The sequence below is a fragment of the Heterocephalus glaber genome, unplaced genomic scaffold (genome assembly GCF_053883595.1).
Source record: "Heterocephalus glaber isolate CG9 unplaced genomic scaffold, H.glaber_assembly_v1.0 deba00001546, whole genome shotgun sequence".
Taxonomy (NCBI): Eukaryota; Metazoa; Chordata; class Mammalia; order Rodentia; family Bathyergidae; genus Heterocephalus; species Heterocephalus glaber.
In genome coordinates, this window is record NW_028258339.1 from 3,850,120 (window position 1) to 3,872,749 (window position 22,630).

Here is a 22,630-nt window from a genome sequence, read left to right on the forward strand (position 1 = left end):
ATACAGCTGTGTAATATAAAACGAACCGGGAAGTATGGGAATGGAGAGGGATATAAGTTGTGAGGAACTTTGCAACCAACTACAGTTTTGTATTTTCTGCAGGCACTATTCCCAGAAACCTACTTGGTTTAAAGATCCAGCATCTTATTTGGAGGTCAGGAATGATTTCAGAGTCTCACTATGTAGTTAAAGCTGGTCTGGAATTCCCAGTGATCCTCCTGTCTTAGCCATTCGAGTGCTAGGATTACAGGGGTACACCACCATGCTCAGCTGAAAACCATGCCAAAGTGAAAAGTCTCAGGAAAGAACATGGTAAATAGAAGTGGAGTCCAGGCCTCAGAGAATGACAAGAGGTTTTCGGCCCTTTTTGTACAGACTGGCTGTTGAACACAGCATGCAATTACTTCCATCTCAGTAATAAAGCTGTTTTCACACACACACACACACACACACACACACACACACACACACACACACTCTATTGGGCCAGGCACAGTGGCCTATGCCTATAAATCTCAGCTTCTGGGCAGGCTGAGTCAGGAGAATCACAAGGTTGAGTCTTGCCTGGGCTACTTTGTAAGATTCTGTCTTAAAACAAAAAATAAAAAGGGCTGGGGATATAAGTCAGTGGTAGAGCGTCCCTGTGTTTGATACTTAGTACCACAACAAACAAACAAGGGCTTGAGATATAGCTCAGCACTCCCTGGGTTCAATCCTTAGCACCACACACACACACACACACACACACACACACACACACACACATGCACAAATCTTTGCAGAAGCCAGGCATGGAGATGCAAATCTATAATCTCAGCACTCTGGGAGGCTGAAGCAGGAGGATTTCAAGTTTGAGCTCAGCCTGGACAACTTAGCAATTTAGTGAGACCATGTTTCAAAATACAAAAGTATTAAAAAGCCTGGAGATGTAGCTTAGTGTGAAGGTCCTTGGTTCAACCCCCAATACACACACACACACACACACACACACACACACACACACACACACCTATATTGGAGTAAGATGGAATTTGTTTTCCTCTGAACCATAGGTAGAGCCATGTCCTTGCTGAGCTGGGCAGCACCCACCGATCCCTGCAGTGCCAGGCAGGGCATGATCACAGTTCTGGGGACCCTCTCCCAGGACTCAGTTGACCTATCACAACCTCCTTCCTGCGTGCTCTCTCTCTCTGGTGGCTGGGTGCCCTTGGCCACTTTGCTCACCCTGCACACCCATGTGCTCTTTTTTCCTGCTTCCTTCAGGACTTCTGCTTCTTCCTCCCTGCCTCTACCCTTTTTATTTTCCCCAAACTCAATCTTTATTGCAGCCAATTCTTTGGAAATACTAGTCCTTGAGTCTGGAACACTTAGACCCAATATTCCCTGTAACTTGGCTTATCTCTAAGGTGCAGAGGAAACCACTTTGGTGGACCAGGCAAAAGGTGCCTCCCCTGTGTTTCCATGTGACTAAGAACCAACTTGCATTGGAATTATGGTTCTATCAGCCTTTTTCCGTTAAGGAGCCTTCTGTCTTGCCGAGTGCCAGGCACCTGTCATGGGAGGTGTCTGAACACTGGTGCTTACCAGAATCCAGGACACAGCATGGCTCCACCCTCCTACCATGAGTGGCCTCCTGGCTGGATCATGTTCTCTGGCTCCCACGAGGATGAGGAGCACAGATGTGGGTGGAGGGCAGAAGACACAGCCTTCAGAGTTCAGGGTGGGTCCAGACCTTCACTAGGCTCTGGCCTTCCTGCTCTGTGGGGTGTGTGGCTTCTCCTCCACTTGGGCCCACTTCTTCAAGGGCTCCCTGTCTTTTGGGCTGTCAGCCAGCTGCTCAGAGAAGAGGGCCACATGCACCAGCGGAAGCATTCGCTTCTCCTTGTGCTCCACCATCTCCTTAATGTCCTCAGCAAACAGGGCCTTCGAGCGGGGAGCGATAAGCTTGGGCACTGTTGGAAAGTCTCCAAAGCAGAACTTCATGTGGTCGAAGGTGATTCCAACTTTGTCAGTAAAGTCAGGGCTGAAGAGGGGGATCTTGGCATAATGCTGGCTGAAGTGGTTCAGCATGATAAAGCCAGAATTCATGCATATCCCCACACCAATAGCTCAGGAGGTGGTGCTGTGTGTCTTCTCCACTGCTTCCTCCTCCAAGCTGTCCTCCAGAGTGGCTTCATGGATCAGGAGGGTGGCATCTTTCCCCATCTGGACCAGAGCCTCACAGAGCATGGTATCCCCCGAGTAGACCACTTTCCAGCCAGATGTGTGCATCAGTGCACAGCCAAAAGCATGCTTGCAGTGCTGGACCAGGCAGGTCTGAAACTCTTTCAAGTCATGTTTCTAACAGTGAACTGATCAGACTTTCAATAGTAGGATCAGAGACCTCCACCCCTTTCTGAAGGTATTTGGCAGAAATCATACTAATGTGTTGTGGAACCTCCTGGCACTGGTTGTGGTATTGCTGCAGCCATGGCCTGAGCTGGGTGGGGGCTACCACCAGCAAACGGTGGAATGGCTTTCCCAGAGATGCTAAAGCATGCTCTCTCTGCAGTAGAATAGTCAGCAAACCTGTGTGGTGGTCTGTGTGGAGGTGGGATACAAACACAGAGGCAAGGGTGCCCAGGACCAAGTCTGCTTGATCTCCATAATGATGGTACAGCTGCCCAAATGTGTCTTCACCACAGTCCAGGAGCAGAGACTTATCAGAGCTTATGTTGATGAGTGTGGCACCGACATTCCAAATCTTCATAGGGATGGAAGATCCTGTTCCAAGGAAGACGATTTCTGGATGCTGGCCTTTTCCTCTGTGGGGGCTGGGCCATCCTGTACACTCTTCCTATACTTCTGCACACTCTCCTGCAAATTGGGGAGCTCCTGGGCTCAGCTATGAATTCATCAGGGTTGCAAGTAATAATGGCATCCCTCTGCCACTCCCTCCTGGGATGGAGCTGGTACTTGAGGAGGCAGTCACCCCGGACAGTGGGCACACTGAGTTCCAGGCCTTCCTCCTTCCTGTGGAACCTGGTGAGCAAGGGAAAGATGTCTGAGTGGATGAGGTTGAGCTGCATTTGAATCTTGCAGCTTCAAAGGTTGTGGACTGATGCACAGTTCTCATTCAGGATCAAGTGCTGGGTGTCAGGCCCAAACCTCTCCATCCACTGTTCGTACCTGCTGTCCATAAGCACAGATTCTGGGGCCATGTGAACCACCACGGCCATGGGGCCATCAGTCTCTCCTTGGTACCTCTTAAAGATGGTGTTGTCCCAAATGGGCTGGATGAATTCTTCATCTGGACATTTTATCACAATAAATGCAAGACCAGGATCCAGGGGGCATGCAGAGCTCTTCAGCCAAAATCTCTCTTCCTTCATAAGTGACATTCTTCCCATCCTTGACAGCAGTAATGATGGGTGTGATGGCAGCCGGCCCAGCTGGGAGGCCCATTTCCTTTGCTTTGAGCACCAAGAAGTTTTCTTTTTTCAAGTGTAGCTTACATACAAAAGCAACAACCAAGAAAAGGTCCTGCCATTTCTTTTCTGGCTAACACCTTTCCAGCGGGGTTTGTTTATACCATTGCCATCTAGAAGGTGCTGCTCATTTTCAGCTGATCCAGAGTCCAAAGGCTGTTCTGGGCTGAGCCTGTGGAGGGACCTTTCCCGGCTCTGCAAGGCTGGTGCTCGCCACAACCCCATTCGCTGTATATGGGGACCTGGTGAACTGTCATGGTCTCACCTTTGTATTCTGGTGCAGAGTGGGGCCGCACAGCCAGGTCTATTTCTTTCAATGGACCAGAAACTATTTTGATTGCTTCCAAGTACTTTTCCAGTTTTGAAGGTCCAGAAAGTGCACACTTTGGAACCTCAGTTTCTTTTAAAGTAAGAATCATTTCACACAATCCCCCAACATTACACCAGTGCATTCGTGTCAGGAATATGCTGTCCAAGCGAGTAACCTTCAGTTTGTGTTCTTGCATGAGTCGCTGGATGCCTTCTCCACAGTTGAAGAGATACCAGTTGTGCTCTGAGAAGACGTAGAGTGCGGTGCCAGCATCCCAGTCGCCGGCCGCCACTACCTGCAGGTACACGGTGTTCAGGCTCCTGGGCTCCCAGGACGTGCCATGCTTCTCCCGCGTGCGCAGGTGTCGCAGAGAGTCCTTGGGCCGCCACTAGCGGCGGGCGGGTCCTTAAAACATGGTGCGCTTGGCCACAGACCACAGCAGCAAGCCGAGAGCCCACACGTTCTCATTCCTAGCTGGGCTGAGAACCATGGCCGGTCACTCCATCCGCGTGCTACAAGCACCGTCCCTCCGCTCCGCGTGGCGGGTCCAGCCAATCAGCGAGCCGAGAAACAGGCGGCCCGCTTACTCGGCTAAGCATTCCCCTGCGCCTACCCCCGAGGGCTCCTGGTCTTGAGAAAATGGCCCGACATCCTCTACCCTGAGATTTGGAGCAGAACCGGGGCACATTCCATTCCTCCTCCCCTTAGTGTCTGTGAAGCCACGGTGGCTTCTGAGCCCAGCCCTCCTGCACACGCTAGCCAGAGGGGCTTGGGAAAGACACCTAACACCTGTCTGGGTTTCCATCTCACACCTGCGAGGCGGCGCGGCATAGTGATGACGGTGTCTGCCTCCCGGGGGCGTTTGAGAGCTGAGAGGCCGAGGTGAAACAGCTCCAATCCTGCATTCATCTGGGGCTGGTGTTGCATGTATGTTGGTGGCTTCTTTCTGTGGTACTGGGTCTTGAACCCAGGGCCTCAATCGTGCTAAGCATGCATTCTGCTTGCCACACTCCAGCACACAATTGGGGGTTTTAATGCCCCCCAACACAAAATAGTTTGTTCCAAAGTAGACTCCCCCTTCCCTTCCCCAGAGTGGTCTCCATACACCCTGCATGGACTAGCTGGGGGAGGGGTGCCTTTCCCATCTCCCCATCCCACACTCCAGCCCTAGGCTGGGTAACCCTTCATGGACAGTCTCTTGCCTTTGTCCAGGGGGCTTTTCCATCTGTTGCCCTCCTGCTTTGAGACCAGGGGGCCTCTCTCTCTGTGTCCACCACATGGCCACGGTGGAGCTCTCTCCTAATTCCTTCATGTTCCCCAGTTGATGGCTTCACTTGCCTCCTCCCATACACTCCCAAAGGATCACACCCCAGGACTGGGGCATACAGGGTTTATACACATCAAAGAGGGGAATGTCCTCCAATGGAACACTAAGTTCCATGCTAGGAACTTGGAGCGCACCCAGAACAGCGCTCTACCCAGCATCTGCTCATTAGATGTTGAATGACTCCTTTGATGCAGCAAATGTGCTTTTAAGAATCTGTCCTAAAAACAAAAAACCTCCTCACACATATGCATACCTTTGTGTGAACAAGAATAAGAGGATCCACCAGGCATGGTGGTGCATGACTGTAATCCTAGCACTTGGGAGGCTGAGGCAGGAGGATATCATGAGTTTAAGGCTAGCCTGGGCTACATAGTGAGTTCAAGGCCAGCTTGGACTACATAGCGAGACCCTGTCTCACCCTCCCCCCAGAAAAGAAAATTCAACAACTGGGAAATGTTGCAAATGTTTATTGTCAGTAACTGATACAAGGTAAATGAAAGCCAGGACTTCTCCATTCACCTTAGTTTAGTGAGCAAAGCAGATAGATGACAGGTGCTCACAGTGGTACCCCATGTGCATGTGTAAATGCAGAAAAAATCTGGAATTAAGCACCTAGAACTGCCCTCGGTAGTCACATCTGTAGCAAGGGATGGGTAGCATAGAGAAAATCATACAATACCAGCCATGTCCATGATTGCTGATTGCAAAGGCCACCAGGTTTTCTTCTCATCACAGACATCGCTGAGGCTGAGGTGAGGAGAGAGAAGGAACACAAGTGACAGTGAGTTCCCACTGCCCAGAGACTCGGTTGCCAGTCCCTTCCCTGATCTGCAGAGCTATAAGGGCCCATTCTCTCTGACCCTAGGACCCCTGCTCTTCTGAGAAAGCCCTCTGCTGGGCCGCAGTGACTCCCCCACTTGGCCTGTGCATTCCTGGGCTACAGTAAAGGTGTAGGTGCCCCAGGAGCGACCTGGGGTTGGAGAGCCCACAGCATTCAGGGTAGGGAGTAGAAAAAGCATGGGAAATCTCATTTAGCCTCTGTGTTGCACCTCTCAGGACTAGGAGAAGCAGATGATTTGGAGGAACCAGGAATGGGCAGGGTCACAGGAACATAATAGAACAGCATATTTGCAGTGGTGAGGGAGCTGTGTCAGGGTCACTTACAGACTCAGTTGTCTTCTTCCTCGGGGTCGCTGATCTCTTCATACACCATGAGATTCTTCCATTCACGCAGCTGTTTGCTCCAGACACTCACCTTTCTCTTCCTGAAACCTATGATGGAGAAGGGCTGGTAAGTGATGGTTGGGGGCATGGGGAGTGTGAGGTCCTGTTTTGTCAGAAAAGGAGATGCCTTGCCCCTCCTAGTCCCTGAAGGCTTTCCATGTGCTCTGGTTTTCATGTCTCAGGGCTTCCAGAGGCTGAGATTTTAGACCCCCACCAGTAGAGATCAAATGTCAGTTTAAGTGTGAGCCTCTGGGCCCTCCCGTTGTTAGGCTTAAATTCCCAAACTCTTCTCTCCCCAGAACATCCCCTCTTACCTAGTGTTGTTCAGCAAGCATCTGTGAAGGGCACACTGTGTGCCAGGCACTGAGCTAAGTGAGACATGCTCCCAGGTTATAATGTGGGATCATTATCTGAGCAACTTTCAGGTTGTGAGGCCTCTAGATTCAAAAGGTGCTATTTCCAACCAATTTATGAACTATCATTTTTAAATTCCGTTTTACAGACTAAGAATCTGGACCACACAAAATTTATTTTATTTATGATGCTGAGGATGTAACCCAGAGCCTTTGCACTGAGCTACAACTCCAGGCCATTTAAATCTTTTTTTTTAATTTTAAATTTGAGACAGGGGGGCTGGGGATTTAGCTCAGTGGTTTTGCCGCCTGCTGCCCAAGTGCAAGGATGCAAGTTCGATCCCCGGTACCAAAAAAAAAAAAAAAATTGAGACAGGGCCTCACAAAGCCACTAAGTTACCCAGGCTGGGCTTGAGTTCACAGCCCTTTTGCCTCAGCTTCCAAGAGGGCTGGGTTTACAGCCATGCACCATCATATCCAGCTTGGAAAATTTAGAAGATGTGCCCAAAGCCTGGTTGCTTTTAGATGTGTGACAACCCAAGCCTGTGATTCTGAAGTCAGGTTCTAATGTCTCAGCTGGTGCTGGGTGAGGTCCTCAACCCAGTTTGGGTCCTGGGACCAGGCCACATTCCCAGACCACACCCCGACACAGCCAGGGAAGCCCAAGGGCTTGTTCCCGAGCTGTCACCTCTCACCTGATATCTTCGTATGCTTCTTCCCAGAGGTGCTTGCTTCTCCCCGGGGGCCCTTCGTTCTCCCAGCCTGTTCTTTGTCAGGTGCTCCGGCCACTGTCTTCGGATCATTCCTTTTCTTTGCTGGCTTCTTGGACTTCTTTTTAATATCAAGGCCACATATAAGCAGTATCAATGACTTTTTTTTTAGTACTTTAGAACCTATAGAGTGTCTTTGCATGCTTTATCTTTTCTTTTTCTTTTTCTTTTTTTTTTGAGACAAGGTCTCACTAGGGCCGGGGATTTAGCTCAGTCGTTTCGCCACCTGCTGTGCAAGTGCAAGGACCCGAGAGTTCGATCCCCGGTACCAAAAAAAACAAAACAAAAACAAAACCCAAACAAATAGTGCTCACTATAGGCAGCACATATAGAAACAAACAAACAAACAGACAGACAAGGTCTCACTATGTAGTTCAGGCTGGCCTTGAACTCACTAAGTAGCCCGGGCTGGCCTCGAACTTGTGGTGATCTTCCTGCCTCAGCCTCCTGAGTGCTGGGATCACAGGCGTGTGCCACCACGCCCGGCCTGCATGGTTTACCTTAATTAATGTTCTCATCACCTCTGGGAGATCACAGTATTATGCGTACCCAAATTTTGAGAAACTTGGGAGGTTTGAAAAGAAGAGAATGGCTTAACTGAAAGGTATTCCCAGGACTAGGATCTGACTCCATGTTGTATCCAGTCTGATATTGCAAACAGAAAACGTATCCATATAATTGAGAATGTGGTATCAGAAGATTTGGGAAACAAAAGCATTCTACACATCCGTGAAAGGAAGGGCTTCTATAAAGTAAAGGGGGGTCACACGTAAGCTCGTGGATAGCCAGTGAGAGAGTAAATGTAAACATGAAAAGAGGGGGCCAGAATGTAGCTCAGGGGTTGAGTACTTTCCTGGCATGCATGAGGCCCTAGGGTCCAACCCTGGCATTGCAAACAATATATCTTCATTATTATTTGGAGATAATAATAGACACAATGCCATAGAGGCTTCTTTCTTTTTTTTTTTTTGCTACCGGGGAACGAACTCGGGACCTTGCGCTTGTTAGGCAGGTGGCGGCACCACTGAGCTAAATCCCCGGCCCATAGAGGTTTCTTTAACAATTAAATAAATTAATCCATGTGAGTTGCTTAAAATAATATCAGGCATTACTGTGAAAATAAAGTATTGGCAGTCACGACTGTCGCTAAGTATTGTTAAACTGTGGTGGCTCCATCTGGCATTGTGACAAAGTGCTGAGGAGGGGCTGGCAGTGTGGTTCAGTGGGAGAGTGCATGCTGGACATGCATGTGGCCCTGGGTTCAAACCCTGCCACAAAAAAAGGAAGGAAGGAAGGGAAAAAGAAAGTGAGGAAAAGGAAAGAAAGAAAAAAAAGATGAAGAAGGAGGCAGTGAGGACCAGGACATTTTGCTACTCTCCTTCTTAGCAATATTGACATTTAAAGAGAGGAAAGGTGTTTCAGTACATTAGATTTGGGAGACATTCACCTTTGGACGTTTTTGCGTCTTCTTAGGTTCATCTGAAAGAGGGTGAGAAGTCAGAACATCTGTAGCCTTAGGGGATGCTGCAGCACAGTTCCAAGAGCACCCACAGTGCAGGGGTGGCTCCTGAGTTATCTTTAGAAAGGGCTTAAGCATTTATTTGCAGCATTCAAAAGTTTCCTTCTGATGATTTATAAAATGTGGACTAAAAGCTGGGCATGGTGGTGCACACCTGTAATTCTAGCACTCTGGGAGGCTGAGGCAGGAGGATTAAAAGATCAAGCCCAACCTGGACAACTGAGTGATTTAGTGAGTCCTTGACTCAAAAAAAAAAGGTGCTGGGGATGTAGCTCAGTGTAAAGGTCCTGGGTTCAATCCTCAGTATCAAAAAAAGAAAAAAGAAAAACTGGGGGCAGTGATATACCTCAGTGCAAAGGTAGGCCCTGAGTTCAATCTTCAGTACTACAAAAACAAAACAAAACAAAACAAAGGAAACAAAAAACCAAAACTCAAAAAAACCATTGCAGTGACTAATGCCCTAGATTTTCAGACCTCATACAGTGCCTGTGAGAGCTCAAGGGATCTGGCCTGTTCGGTGAAGTCACTGATCTGTTGGAGAGTTTGGACACTCTGACCCCATCTTCTTACAGCTTTTTGATCAGTGGAAAGCATCGAGTAAACACCTCTCTTTCCCTTTCTGATGACTACATGTTACTCAGATGCACTGGGACCTCTACTCTAGAAACCGCCCCCCTCCTTTTGAGACAGGGTCTCACTATGTAGTCGAACCTGGCCTCAAACTTGTGGTGATCCTCCTGCCTCATCTTCCGGAGTGCTGGGATTACAGGTGTGTGTCACCACACCTGGTTAGAATCCATTCCTTTTTTACCTTATGATCTCTCTGCTCACTGAAAAGTGGAAAATCTTGGTGTATGTGTGTGTGTAGGGTAGCATCAGTCAAACTCTTTTAGTAGAGTTTAACAAGAACCACATATTCTTTAAAAAAGAGAAATATTTCAATATGGAGAAAATGATGGGGAATAATATCAAGTCCAGTGGGATCTCAATATTATCCCACGAGTGTTTCAGATTGCTTTCTTTATTCAATATATTAAAAAAAAATACAAACAACAGTGCTGTACAGCCCCCACCAATTCCTGCTGTCCCTCTCCACTTATAGCCCCTTTGCTGAATTTGGTGTTGTCACTCAAGCTTTTTTATTTTTATTTTTTTAGAACAATGTCTCACTATACAGGTCAGGCTGGCCTCAAATTCATGATCCTCCTGCCTCAGCCTCCCAAGGGCTGGGAATACAGGTGTGCACCACCATGTCTGGCCTCACTCAGGTTTGTATATATTTGCCATTTACTTATTATGTATAAAATATACATTCTTGTTTTGCATGTTTTATATATGAATGACCTCTGGATTTATCCCTCTGCATCAACTCTTCTTCCTCCAGGCCTGATGTGTGTGAGGGAGCAGTGGGACCAAAAAGCAGACTCCTCCCATCTACTCACCCTGAGTCCCGTGGCTGGAAGCTTCATCAGAATTGCCTTTACAAGTTGGCTTGGCCCCTTTATGGTTGCGCATGAAAGTCGGCAGAGTGGCTCTGAGACCTAGAAAAAGAAAAATGTCTGTTCCTGAGAGGAGGAGGGAAGGGCAGGCTGTGGGGAGGCCGCAGGGATCCAAAGGCTTAACAGAGCCATGGCCACCAGAGAGAAATGCAAGGGACACACATCTGAGCCCACAGTGGCTGGTCCCTGTCCTCAGTCCTGCGTGGGACATAAAGGAACAGGACATCCAGAAACAGGCTCGGCATTTATCCCCATACATAAAGAAGCAAGGGGGCACTCAGTGTCACCCGAGAAGGAGCCGTAGTGTGGGAGAGGCCTGAATGATGCCCACGGGTCCCCAGGCTTGTCTACACCCACAATCCATTGCCTAGATTAGACATGGTGTTGTAGTTTCTTTTCAAACACACACAGGTGATTTTGTCCAAATAGCTCAGCTTTCCCCATTGGCTCTCAGAAAAGTATTTGGAAATTTCCCCAAAGATCTAGAAAAGAAGGAAAAGTCAATTCTGGCAGCCACTCAGCGGGAAGTGGGTGCCATTCAACCCGGGGCCAGTTCTGCTGCTGCAGGACCTCTGTGGTGGACCTGGAAAGCAGAGATGATTCTCCTTGGGTGACCCTGAGACATCAGGGTGAACAGGGACTAGTTCTCCCTGGGAACTCAGTAGGTGGCTTAATGTGGTGGTTTGCTCTCCTTCTGTCTTCCACAACAGACTGGGCTCAGTCTCTGCCCCCACCCACTGAGTGTGGCATGAGGTCGCAGACCTGTCATCTCTCTGGATGCTGGGGGAGTACAGAGTGAGGCTGGGAAGCTCCAGTGCCTCTGTTCTTATATCCAGAGAAGTCTAGTTGCCTTGCACTGTCGCCTGGCCACTCCTCTGTCCCTTCTTTTTTTTTTTTTGGTACCAGGGATCGAGCTTGGGTCCTTGCTTTTGCACAGTAGGCAGAAAAACCACTGAGCTAAATCCCCGGCCCTCCTCTGTCCCTTCCGACCATCTCACCTTATATATCTTCTCTGATTTCAGAGTATCTTCCCTGGGGCTCTTTGAAAAGGAGCTGCCTCTGTTCATGACCCTGGCAACAGTCTGATCTGGAAGGGACATAGCCTGATTATCTCCAGCCACAAGACCAAAGGTCCTGTGGAGGGAGGAGGACAGAGGGATGGCGGAACACGGCCAGTCACCTGGAATGAAGTTCTACTCTTTTCCATCTTGGGCTTATTTGACCCTGAATAATGACATGGGGGAAGGGGGAGTCAGGTGAGAACAAGGGGCTGGGGTCTCTGGGAGAAGTAGTAGTTAGGAATGGCGAGTTTTCTGTGGGGATAAGCAAAGCAGCCTTGAGTCTCTGAGAGAGGGTAGCTGCTGTTGTTAGTAGCTCACTGGAGCTTGTTTTAAACTGACAGAAAAAGCCAGGTATGGTGGCACTTGTAATTCCAGCACTCTGGGAGGCTGAGGCAGAAGGATCTCAAATTAAAGTTACTGAGACCCAGGGCTGAGGATTTAGCTCAGTGGTTCTGCTGCCTGCCTTGAAAGCACAAGGACCCCAGTTCGAACCCCAGTACCAAATAAATAAATAAATAAAAAATAAATAAAGTTACTGAGACCCTGCCTCAAAAAAAAAAAAAAAAAAAAGAGCTGGGAATACAGCTCAGTGCTAAGGCCATGGGTTCAAATCTCATTTGGAATAAAAAAACAAAATAAAAAAACCCAACCAAAAAAACCCATGCAGAAAATCTAGGTATGGTGGTCATACCTATAATCCCAGCATTTGTGAGGCTGAGGCAGGAGGATTGCATATGGGCTCATATGGGCTATACAGTGACACCCTGTCTCAAAAACAAAACAAAACACCCTAAACCAACCCAAAACAAAACAAAAAACTCCCAAATGAAGGAGAAATATAAAGATACTTATTGGATAGCCCAGGCACAGGACAAATATCACTATTATCACTCACCTGTGAAGGGTAAAAAGTTGAGCCCAGACTGGGCAACTGACTTAGTGAGATACTGACTGAAAAATTTTTTTAAAAAGGGGTGGTGGTGGCTGGGGATGTAGCTCAGTGCAAAGGCCCTGGGTTCAATCTCTAGCACCACACACACACGCACACACACACACAAAAAGAGGGGGCTAGTAGTACAGCTCAGTGAGAAGATCCTGGATTCAATTTCAGATACCATAAACACACATGCAGGCACACACACAATAATAAAAGAAAGAGGGAAAAATCAAAAAAGGGAATAAGAAAAGAAAAAGGGAAAAAATGCAGGGGACATAGTTCAGTATGAAGACCCTGGGTTCAATTTTAAGTGAAGCACACATGTGCACGTGCGCATACACACACACACACACGCACGCACAAAAATAGAAAATAAAGCTGGGCATGGTGGCCCACGCCCAGCACTCAGGAGGCAGAAGGCAGAGGCTGAAGTGAGTTCAAGGCCAGCCTGAACTGCATAGCAAGAGCCTATGCCCCAAAAACCTAAGAAATAAAAAAGAAAGAAAACCAAAAGAGAATAAAATCCTGGGGAGAGATGTAGCTCAGTGAGAACATCCTGGGTTCAATCTATAGTGCATACACACACACACACACGCGCGTGCACACACACACATACTAATAAAAGAAAGAAGGAAAGATAAGAAAAGAAGGGCTGAAGACTTAGCTCAGTGTGAAGGCCCTGGGTACCACTACCACCACCACCATGAAAAAAAAAAAGGAAAAAAATTGCTGGAGACACAGCTCAGTGCGAAGGGCCTGAGTTCAATTTCCAGTAAATACACACACACACACACACACACACACACACACACACACGAATAAAAATAGAAAATGAAGAAAATGGGAAAAAACCAAGCTAGAATGTAGCTCACAGCAAAGTCTCTGGGTAAAATATCCAGTATCCTCTCAAAAAAGGAGAGAAAAAAGAAAAGAATGAATGAAAAAACAAGGAAAGCAAAGAAAAATTTGAAAAAAAATGGCTGCGGAAGTAGCTTAGTGAGAAGGTCCTTGGTTCAGTCTCCATTAACACACACACACACACACACACACACACACACATGCACAAAGAAATAGAAAGAAATGATAAAAAAGAAAAAATAAAATAAAAGAATAAACAGGCTGGGGATGTAGCTCAGTGAGAGGATCTCCAATATCACACACACACACACACACACACACACACACACACACACACAGAGGATGTAGCTCATTGTGAAAGCCTTGGATTCAGTCTCTAGTACCACAAATTAAAAAGAAAAACAGGGAAAAGAATGAATAAAATAACAAAGACACCCCCCCCTCAAAAAAAAAAAAAAAGAAAAGAAAAGGCAAAAAAGGGCTGTGGATGTAGCTCATGAGAAAGTCCTGGGTTCAATCCCCAATCTCTTCCACCACTGTGGAATAAAAACAGAAGAAAGAAAAGGAAACAGAAAAAAAGGGACCTGGATTGAAGCTCAGTGTGAAGGCTCTGGGTTCAATCTCCAGTACCACCAAAAAAAAAAAAAAAAAAAAAAACGGGAAAAAGAAAAGAAATGCAAAAAAGGGAAATAAGGGCTGTGAAAGTAGCTCAGTGAGAAGGCCCTTGGTTCAATCTCCATTACCCTCCCCCCGGACATCAATAAACAATAAGATAGAAAACCAAAACAGAATAAAAGGGTTGGGGCTGTAGCTCAGCAAGAAGGTCCTGGGTTCATTCTACAGCGTGCACACACACACACACACACACACACACACACACACACACACGCACGCCAATAAAAAAAGGAAAAGAAATTGAAAAAAACAATGTGAAGGCCCTGGGCTCAATCTCCAGTGTCACACACACACACAAAATAGTATGAATGAAAAAACAAAGAAAGCAAAGGGTTGCAGAAGTACCTCGGCGAGAAGGTCCTTAGTCTAATTGTCATTATCACACACACACAAAGAAGAAAAAGAAAGAGGGGCTGGGGATTTAGCTCAGTGGTTCCGCTGCCTGCCTCGCAAGCCCAAGGTCCTGAGTTCGATCTCCGGTACCAAAAAAAAAAAAAAAAAAAAAAAAGGAAAAAGAAAAAGAAATACTAAAAAAAGAACAAAAACCCCAGAAGAAAAAAGAGCTGGGGATTTAGATCAGTGTGAAGGTCCTGGGCACAATCTACACACACGCACGGAGGCACGCACTCACGCACGTGCATGCGCCTGCGCGCTCGCGCACACACGCACAGAGAATAATAAAAGAAAGCAAGAAAAAAAGGGGGAAAGGGCTGGGATGCGACTCAGCGATTAAGTCCTGGGCTCAATTGCCCCAGAACTGGGGGAAGAGCTGACCTCACCCCGACCAGGGTGGAGTAGAGGCTGGTTTACAGGTGTGGAGACCGAGAGGAGGAGTCAGTTCCGCGCGGGAGCGGTGGCTAGAGTTTCCAACAATTCCTTATATATTCACAAAGAACCAGGAGAGAGGAGTTAGAAGGACACAAACACATTATAAATGTTCAAGTATAAGAAAAATGCATCGCTTCTCGGCCTTTTGGCTAAGATCAAGTGTAGTATAAGAAAAATGCTAATCACTTTATTTGACCCAGTATGCATTATATGTGCACACTGAATTTCCAGACTGTACCCCATAAAAATGTACATTATATCAAGTAAAAAATTAAGCTGGGCTTGGTGGCGCGCACCTGTAATCCTAACCCTCGGGAGGCGGAGGCAGTATGATCGCAGAGTTCGAGGCGGGCCTGGACTACATAGTGAGTTCAAGGCCAGGCTGAACTACATTTGGAGACCCTATCTCACAAAATTTTAAAAAAGAATTTTTTTAAAAAAGGATAAATTCTTGGAGAAGTAGTGAAATGAGTGTACAGTTTTGTTTCTGAAGTTAAAATTTATTTATCTAAAACTAAAAAATTCAGAGTGAATTTTTACAAGAGGAAAGAAAAATTCAGGTATCGTAGTGCATGCCTGAAATCCCAGCACTCTGAGCGGCTGAGGCAGGAGGACCGCAAATTTAAACCCAGCCTGGGCAACTTAGTGACACCCTGACAAAATTTTTAAAAAGAGCCAGGATGTATCTCACTGCCAAGGGTCTGCGTTGAACCCTCAATACCACCACGACACTCCCCCCCCCCCCCCCGCAAAAAAGTTTTCATCTCGCCAGGCACAGTGGCATACATCTGCAAATCCCAGCTACTCGAAAGGATGTGAAGAGTATTCCAAGTTCTCAGCCAGCCTGGGCAAGGTATCAAAACCCTATCTCAAAGTTAAATAAAAACGGGCTGGGGCTGTAGCTCAGCGAGGAGCTTGCCTACCATGTGGGAGGACCCGGGTTCTCCGAGCTGACGCAGCGGCTCTAACTGGGGGGAGGTAATAAAGTAGCCCTCCCCCGCCCCGCGCGCTTTGTTATTATTATTTTGCCCGACTGGAGATTGAATCGAGGGAGTGCTGACCCAGGCCTCCAGCCCTTTTTATAGTTTTAAATTTTCATACAGGGTCTTGCTAAATTTCCTACGCTTCTTGGCAATTTTTGCATCTTCTGCCTCGTCCTCCCGAGTAGCGGCGATTACAGGTGGTAAAGTGGTCCCGTAAGAAGAGAGATTACTGGGCATTATCTCTGAGGAATTCTAGGAACACCTGGGTGATTTGGGGGTTTTCAGGCTAAAAAGTATTTTGCAGCCATCAGGAATGGCAATTAAGAAGTCCCAAAGATCAAATATAGTTTTAGTTCGTCTCTGCTCCGAGTGGATAGTCCCGAAAAGCTTTGGTTAACTCTTAGTGGTAAAGATTATCAGGACCTCGAAAGCCACAACGAAGTCACAAGGACTTGCGTCAACTATCAAGGTTCTCGGCTTTTCTACCTGTCCCTCTTTCCCTTGTCCCGGGCGTCCCTCTCACGGCACCTACCTCAGACAAGAAGGATCGGCAAGGCAATGGCGAACTGGCGCTCCTCCAAGTGAGGAGGCTATAGTTATTCAGTGGCCCAGTGACAATCGACCAATAAGGGAAGTTAGTGAATTTGAATTAGACAATCAGAGATTGGAAAGTGGGTGGAGCAAGTGAGGCAAGAAAGTGGCCCATTGACTAGGCTCCAGGGAGGGAAAGTAAAGGCGCGACTTAACGTTTTCTTACTTAAAAAGTCAACTTCAGTCTTTTGCATTGGCTACTCCAGGGTCAGCTGACTTGTAAAAATGCCTGTCTCTACGCATGCTCAGATTTTCCCTTTCTCAGTTCGGCTTCCATCTTCCTACCGTCACTTGTGCACTTATTAATTTTAATAAATGATAAAAGGACTGATCAAAATATAGAGTGCATGTTTGAATGAGAAAAAATTATTATAAAAAAGACATTGTAATTAATCCCTCTCAAAATATTCCCCTTCACTTCAAACACACTTATCCCGTCGTTCTTGCTGCTTTCCAAAGTAGTTCTGGAAGTCCTCTTTCATGAACGTCTTTAGGCGATGTGATGGAAAATACTGTGAATGTTGCCGCCAAGTGCCATCCAACAGAAAGCCAGGCTGGCAAACGCATTCCTGGTGTGTCCTCACCCACCTTACTTACCAGACCTGGCATTGTATGACTTCTGGCTCTACCCCAAAGTCAAAATGACCATGAAAAGTAAGTATTTTGAATCAATTCAGGACATCAAGGCAGCCATAACAGTGCAACCAAAGACATTCATGAAAGAGGACTTCCAGAACTGCTTCAGAAAGTGGCAAGAATGATGGGGTAAGTGTGTTTGGAGCAAGGGGGAGTATTTTGAGGGAGATTAATGGCAATGTTTCTTTTACTGTTATAATTTTTAAAAATTTAAACATTCACCATATATACATATATACTATATATATTATAATATTGTATATATATATTATAATATTGTATATATATATATATATATGTATTTTTTTTTTGCTGTACCGGGGATCAAACTCAGGACCTTGCACTTGTAAGGCAGACGCGGCATCACTGAGCTAAATCCCTGGCCCCATTCACCATTTTTTTTATCACACCTCTATGTATGCAGATCATCTCCAATCCTTCCCATCAATCTCTAATTTTCTTAGATAAGAATGTCTTTTCTAGGATCTTAAGAAATTTTTAAGTTTATGAAGAGAAATTATGCAAGTTAAAAAAAATCTATGTATGTTTTTTTTCTTTCTTTTTTTTTTTTTGGTACCAGGACCTTGCACTTGCAAGGCAGGCGCTGAAACTACTGAGCTAAATCTCCCAGCCCTGTGTATGTTTTTCTTCAAGACATAAGAACCAGAAACATATTTTATTCCTTGATACTCATTATATTTATGGGAATGATATTAAAAACAGTAGCCATGTAATTAGGAATATTAGTCATTTTCTCATTGCTGAGACACAATACCCAACACTCACAACTTGAAAGAGGAAAGGCTTAATTTAGCTAATGGTTTGGGGAAATTCAGTCCATAGTCACCTGGCTCCAAGGCAGGAACAGTGTGGCAGATGGGTGTGGCAGAGCAAAGTTAAATGGTTCATGGTGGCCGGGAAGCAGAGAGAAGGAACAGTGCAAGAGAGGAAGGGGCCAGGGACCTAGAACCAAGGTCATGTCTTCATGATCCACCCAGGCACACTTAGAAGTGTACTTCACCAATCCTCAGGGAACATCCCAAATCCAGTCAAGTTGGCACTCCACCCTATCCACCACATTAAGGCCTTATTGCGTTGGTGGGGGTGTTGAAAGTTATTTTCTTCAGGAAGACTTTTCTGCCCCTGCCACTAGTGCCACTAGTGGGCCCCAATTTACTCTGGGCTTTCCATCTACAGCCCTGACCTCTCAGAATAACAAAGAACTCTCTTATGGTAGGGAGAGGGCAATGACTCTTGGGCCCCAAACAAAGCCCCCTCTGTGCATCTTCTTTAATTTTCATTACCTTTTCTTTTTTCTTTCTTTTTTTTTTTTTTGATACGGGGATTGAACTCTTGTCCTTGTGCTTGCCCAGCAGGCGGCAAAACCACTGAGCTAAATCCCCGGCCCTCATTACCTTTTCTTGAGTTAAGTACAGTTTTCATTGCCACTGTAAATATTTTTTAGACTGGAGCTCAGAGAATTAAGCAACTAGCTTAGGGTCACACAGTCAGCTGGTGACAGAACTGTGATTTACTCCCAAGTGGAATTGAATTCAAAGTATGGTTTTAATTATTCTTCTATATTGCTTCAACTATTTGTGAAGTAGGAAAGCATGGTCTGACCCTTCTCTTTTCCCTTTGGCAGCTACACAGTGTGCAATTTCAGGATGGCTTTCACGCCCCTTCCCTTCCTTGCCCTCAAGGATAACCCAGCTGATAAACTCCAGCATCTTCCGTCTGGGCTGTCTTGGCTACCACTTGGTCTTGTAGCCCTAACAGGAGCTGTGGCTTGGATGACAGCCACAGTGCCTCTTCCCTCTCTGGACTGCTTAACTGCTGCTGCTGATTCTCCAGGGAGTGGCTAGAGGACCATGCTTGACGGGGCAAATATTGGAGATGGACTGGGCCCAAGCCCTCAATCGTTCCAAATCCTACTGAGGTAGTATAGAAGGAATAAAAAAGATAGAAAGAAGACATGAAATCATAACTACAAATTGTATTTTCAGCTAGGAGTGTTGATGTGTGCCTGTAATCCCAGCACTCGAGAGGCTGAGGCGGGAGGATCAATGTGAGTTTGAGGCCATCCTGGGCTACATAGCAATACCGTGTCTCAAAACAAAACAAAAATAAACAAATAAATAAATAAATAAAATGTACTTTTAAGAAGACTTCAACTTCCAGGACTCCGTTGAGGTCACCTAAGATAGCCTCATGTCAACAATCCTTCGGTTTGATTATGACTCCTTCCTTACCAGAGCCATCACTAAAAGGCCATAAATTGGCTCAATTAAGAAAGAGAGGAAGCTGGGTGTGGTGGCACATGCCTGTAATCCCAGCACTCGGGAGGCCAAGGCAGGAGGATCACCGTGAGTTTGAGGCCAACCTGGGTTACATAAAGAGACCCTGATTCAAAAAAAAAAAAAAAAAAAAAAAAAAGAGGAAAAGGAGTCTGACTCTAAGATAAAGGAGATGGTTGAGAGAATCCAGAGAATGCTTAAATTACCTATTGAGAAAGAAAAAAAGAAAAAATAATACCACTCATGCCTATGGAATAGGGTAGTACCTTTTTTTCGGGGGGGCTGCTTTTTCCTGGGCTTTTCACTCCCTCAAAAATTTATGTTCCTAGTTCTTAACTAATGCATCTCATTTCTCTGAGCCCCCCCGCCCCAACTCCAATTCCTTTTTTTTTTTGGTACCAGGAATCCAACTCAGGACCTTGTGCTTACCAGGCAGGCACTGTGCTGCTGAGCCACATCCCTGGCCCACCAACTCCACTTTTGAGTGTATCCTAAAACTCCATCTAATAAACCCTTCTGGTGCCTGTTTCTGACACATCCTGAAAATTCTTTTTCCTCGATGAGAGACAGTGAACCTGCTGCAAAAAGGATGGGTTAAGCTCCTTATTTCAGCTTCTGGAATCTCTCAGACACAGCTCCCTGACACTACTGGGCAGTAATCAATAGCACTGCTCCTGGAAACTCATGGAAAGCTGCAGCAGTCAAGACTTTAGCCTTGCCCTTCCCGTGGAAGCTGCCAGTCAAGCAGCCACTTTTGTAGTTCAGCTGAGCTGGGACTATTGAGGCAGGAGATTAGGTAATTGCAGGTTGGCTGGAAAACAGCATGAAACCTGGGCCAAAATAGAGGCTGGACAATCATAGCCAAGCCGGGTGTGGTGGTGCATACCTATAATCCCAGCACTCAGGAGGCTGAGGCAGGAGGACCGCCACAAGTTCGAGGCCAGCCTGAACTACATAGCGAGACCCTGTCTCAAAAAAAAAAAAATCATAACCAGGATGTGTAGGCAGAACAACTTTTGATGGACTGGATCTGGGAGGACTTCACTGCCACTGTGATCTTGCTGTTCTGCTGTGCTTCTGTTTCTGCAGTGGGCTGTCCTGCTTGTGAGAGGTATCTCTTCTTGCTCTTCTCTTCTTCACTCTTTCTTTTTCTTCCTTTCTTCTTGTTTGCTTTTCTTTCTTTACTTTTTTTTGTGTGGTACGGGGGATCAAACTTAGGACCTTGCACTTGCAAGGCAGGTGTGGTGCCACTGAGCCAAATCCCTGGCCCATAATGAACTAAATTTTATTCAGAGGGAAATTTTTTTTCTCAATTGGGTGTTGCTATGTTGCCTAGGCTGGCCTTGACATTCAGGCTCAAGTGAGCCTTCTGCCTCACCCTCCTGAGCAGTTGGGATTACAGGTGTGCACCATCAAGCCTCACTTACTGGAAAATTTGAACACATGGAGTTTTGCCTTTTTGTATTATTTTGTTTTGGCTTTTTGAGACAGAGTCTTTCTATGTAGCCCAGGCCGTGCTCAAACTCAATCCTCCTGCCTCAGCCTCCAGAGTGCTGGGATTACAAGAGTGCATCACTACACCTGGCTTAATTCCTGTTTTTTTTCTAAAGTTAGAAAAACAACACCTTGTAACCTTTTATTTCCTACTCTTGTAGAATTTAGTCTAGAGATAATGACTACGTACTGGTCTCATTGGTTTTTAGGACTGTGGTAGTCTATATTCTGCTGCTACAATTGAACACCATAGACAGAGTAAATTTTGAACAACAGAAATTTATTTGGCTTGGGGCTTTGGAGGAAGGGAGGTCCAAGATTGAGTTCCCCTTCTGATGAAGGCCTTCTTGCTGCTTCATATCACAGTGGAGGGGATCACACAGACAGAGAGCAAGAGCTAGCAAGGGATCAGAATGGGCTCATCCTTTGTCAGGAGCCCACTCCTGCAATAAGTACCTCACTCCCACTATGACAGACTTCGTCCATTCCTGAGGGCAGCCCTCAGGACCTAATCACTTCTTAAAGGCCCCACCTCTTAATACTGTTACAATGGCAATTGAATTTCAACAGGAGTTCTGGAGGGGACATACTTTAAGTACCTCCCTGCCATACCAGGGATTGAACCCGAGCTCTACCACTGAGACAGTGCAAACAGCTCCCTCTCTTTGGGTTCTTGTCCAGAGAGATTGAGGTGATAGGACAATGGGACATAGCAAGCAGTGGGGAACAACTAGGGTGTGGTTCATTAGAGCAAAAAGGAAAGCTCTCACTGTCAGGAGGGGCTCCAAAAGATGGACACCAGACTTTTCTACAGTCTTTGGCGCAAAAACAGTGCAGAGAAAACGTAAGAGAAAGCAGGGAGGCAATTGTTGTTTGCTGCTGCCAAGCTTTTGATGTCTGGAAAGCAGGCTGTATTATTTTTTTGTTCCTTGCCTTCTAGTCCTCTAAGGCTTCTAGTTTACTCAGGGACTTGCTCTTTGTCCTTTGGATTTTAATTTCCCAAGGCTTATCTTTACCTTACTTAGGTCCTGGCTCTTAGTTTACTTAATTTACTCAGTTTACTCGGGCCCTTTCTATCCTAATCTGCCTATCTTCCCTTTTTTCTCTTAGTCTCAACAGGATCTTGCTAAATTGCCCAGGCTGGCCTTGAATTTAAGAATTTCCTGTCTCTGCCTCCCAAGTAGCTGGGGTTACAGGTGTGTATCACCATACCTGGCAAACTTCCTTTCTTAAACCTAAATTTAAATAAAATAGTGAAATGTATCAATTTCTGGGTGTTCCCACAACTAAGAGTACATATGAATTTTCCCATCCTCTTTCAATAAATCATACCCAGGGAATCCAAGGATCTAAAAGGTCAGGATTATGGAGATAGTTACTGCGGAAGAGAACTGGAACATGGAATCCCAGAGAACTCACCCCTCAGGGTACACTTCCACTTGGAGTGTGCCAATGAAATAATAATAAATGAGATCTGTTACCTAAGGGGAATAGGTAGCAACCCTGTAGAAAGAAGGAAGGGATGGGCAGTAGGAGTGAGCAGGGAACAACACTTCTGAGTATACTTTTTTGTTGAGTTTTGACTTTCACTTCCAGTAGTAATATTTCACATCTTTTTTAAAAAGAGAAAGAATTAAGAAAAGAAAGAAAGGAAAAGGATGAAAATTTCATACATTAAAATAAGCCAGGATGCAAGGGTTAGGGGAAACCCAAAATGGAATATAAATAGAAACAAAGAAATCTACTATATTATACTAGGTAAATAAAAAACATAATCCCACTGAAGGGCATGGGGAAGAAA

The 22,630-nt window shown here is 46.0% G+C and overlaps 1 protein-coding gene and 2 pseudogenes across 1 annotated transcript; 1 reads left to right on the forward strand and 2 right to left on the reverse strand.

Moving 5' to 3' along the window:
- Nucleotides 1-1,689: 1,689 nt before the first annotated feature.
- On the reverse strand, nt 1,690-4,704 carry LOC101702559 (zinc phosphodiesterase ELAC protein 2 pseudogene; annotated as a pseudogene).
- Nucleotides 4,705-5,670: 966 nt separating this feature from the next.
- LOC101702210 (protein SSX1-like) lies at nt 5,671-16,048 on the reverse strand. Its single transcript, XM_087189788.1, has 7 exons — nt 15,930-16,048; nt 11,468-11,603; nt 10,823-10,951; nt 10,413-10,511; nt 7,377-7,512; nt 6,269-6,376; nt 5,671-5,851 (listed from the first exon to the last, which is right to left on the reverse strand). The coding sequence occupies exons 1-6, from the start codon at nt 16,046-16,048 to the stop codon at nt 6,273-6,275; spliced, it is 723 nt and encodes a 240-aa protein (XP_087045914.1). The 3' UTR covers nt 5,671-5,851; nt 6,269-6,272.
- LOC147824395 (U2 spliceosomal RNA) lies at nt 14,958-15,071 on the forward strand (annotated as a pseudogene).
- Nucleotides 16,049-22,630: the final 6,582 nt, after the last annotated feature.

Bases quoted from the DNA above. Each gene is read 5' to 3' on its own strand.
- LOC101702210 (XM_087189788.1), bottom strand. From the start codon at position 16,048: ATGCCCAGTAATCTCTCTTCTTACGGGACCACTTTACCACCTGTAATC. The intron at 10,952-11,467 runs GTGAGATGGTCG...CTTCTTTTCTAG, and splicing joins AATCAGAGAAGATATATAAG to ATCTTTGGGGAAATTTCCAA. The intron at 6,377-7,376 runs GTGAGAGGTGAC...TCTCCATCATAG, and splicing joins GAAGCATACGAAGATATCAG to GTTTCAGGAAGAGAAAGGTG.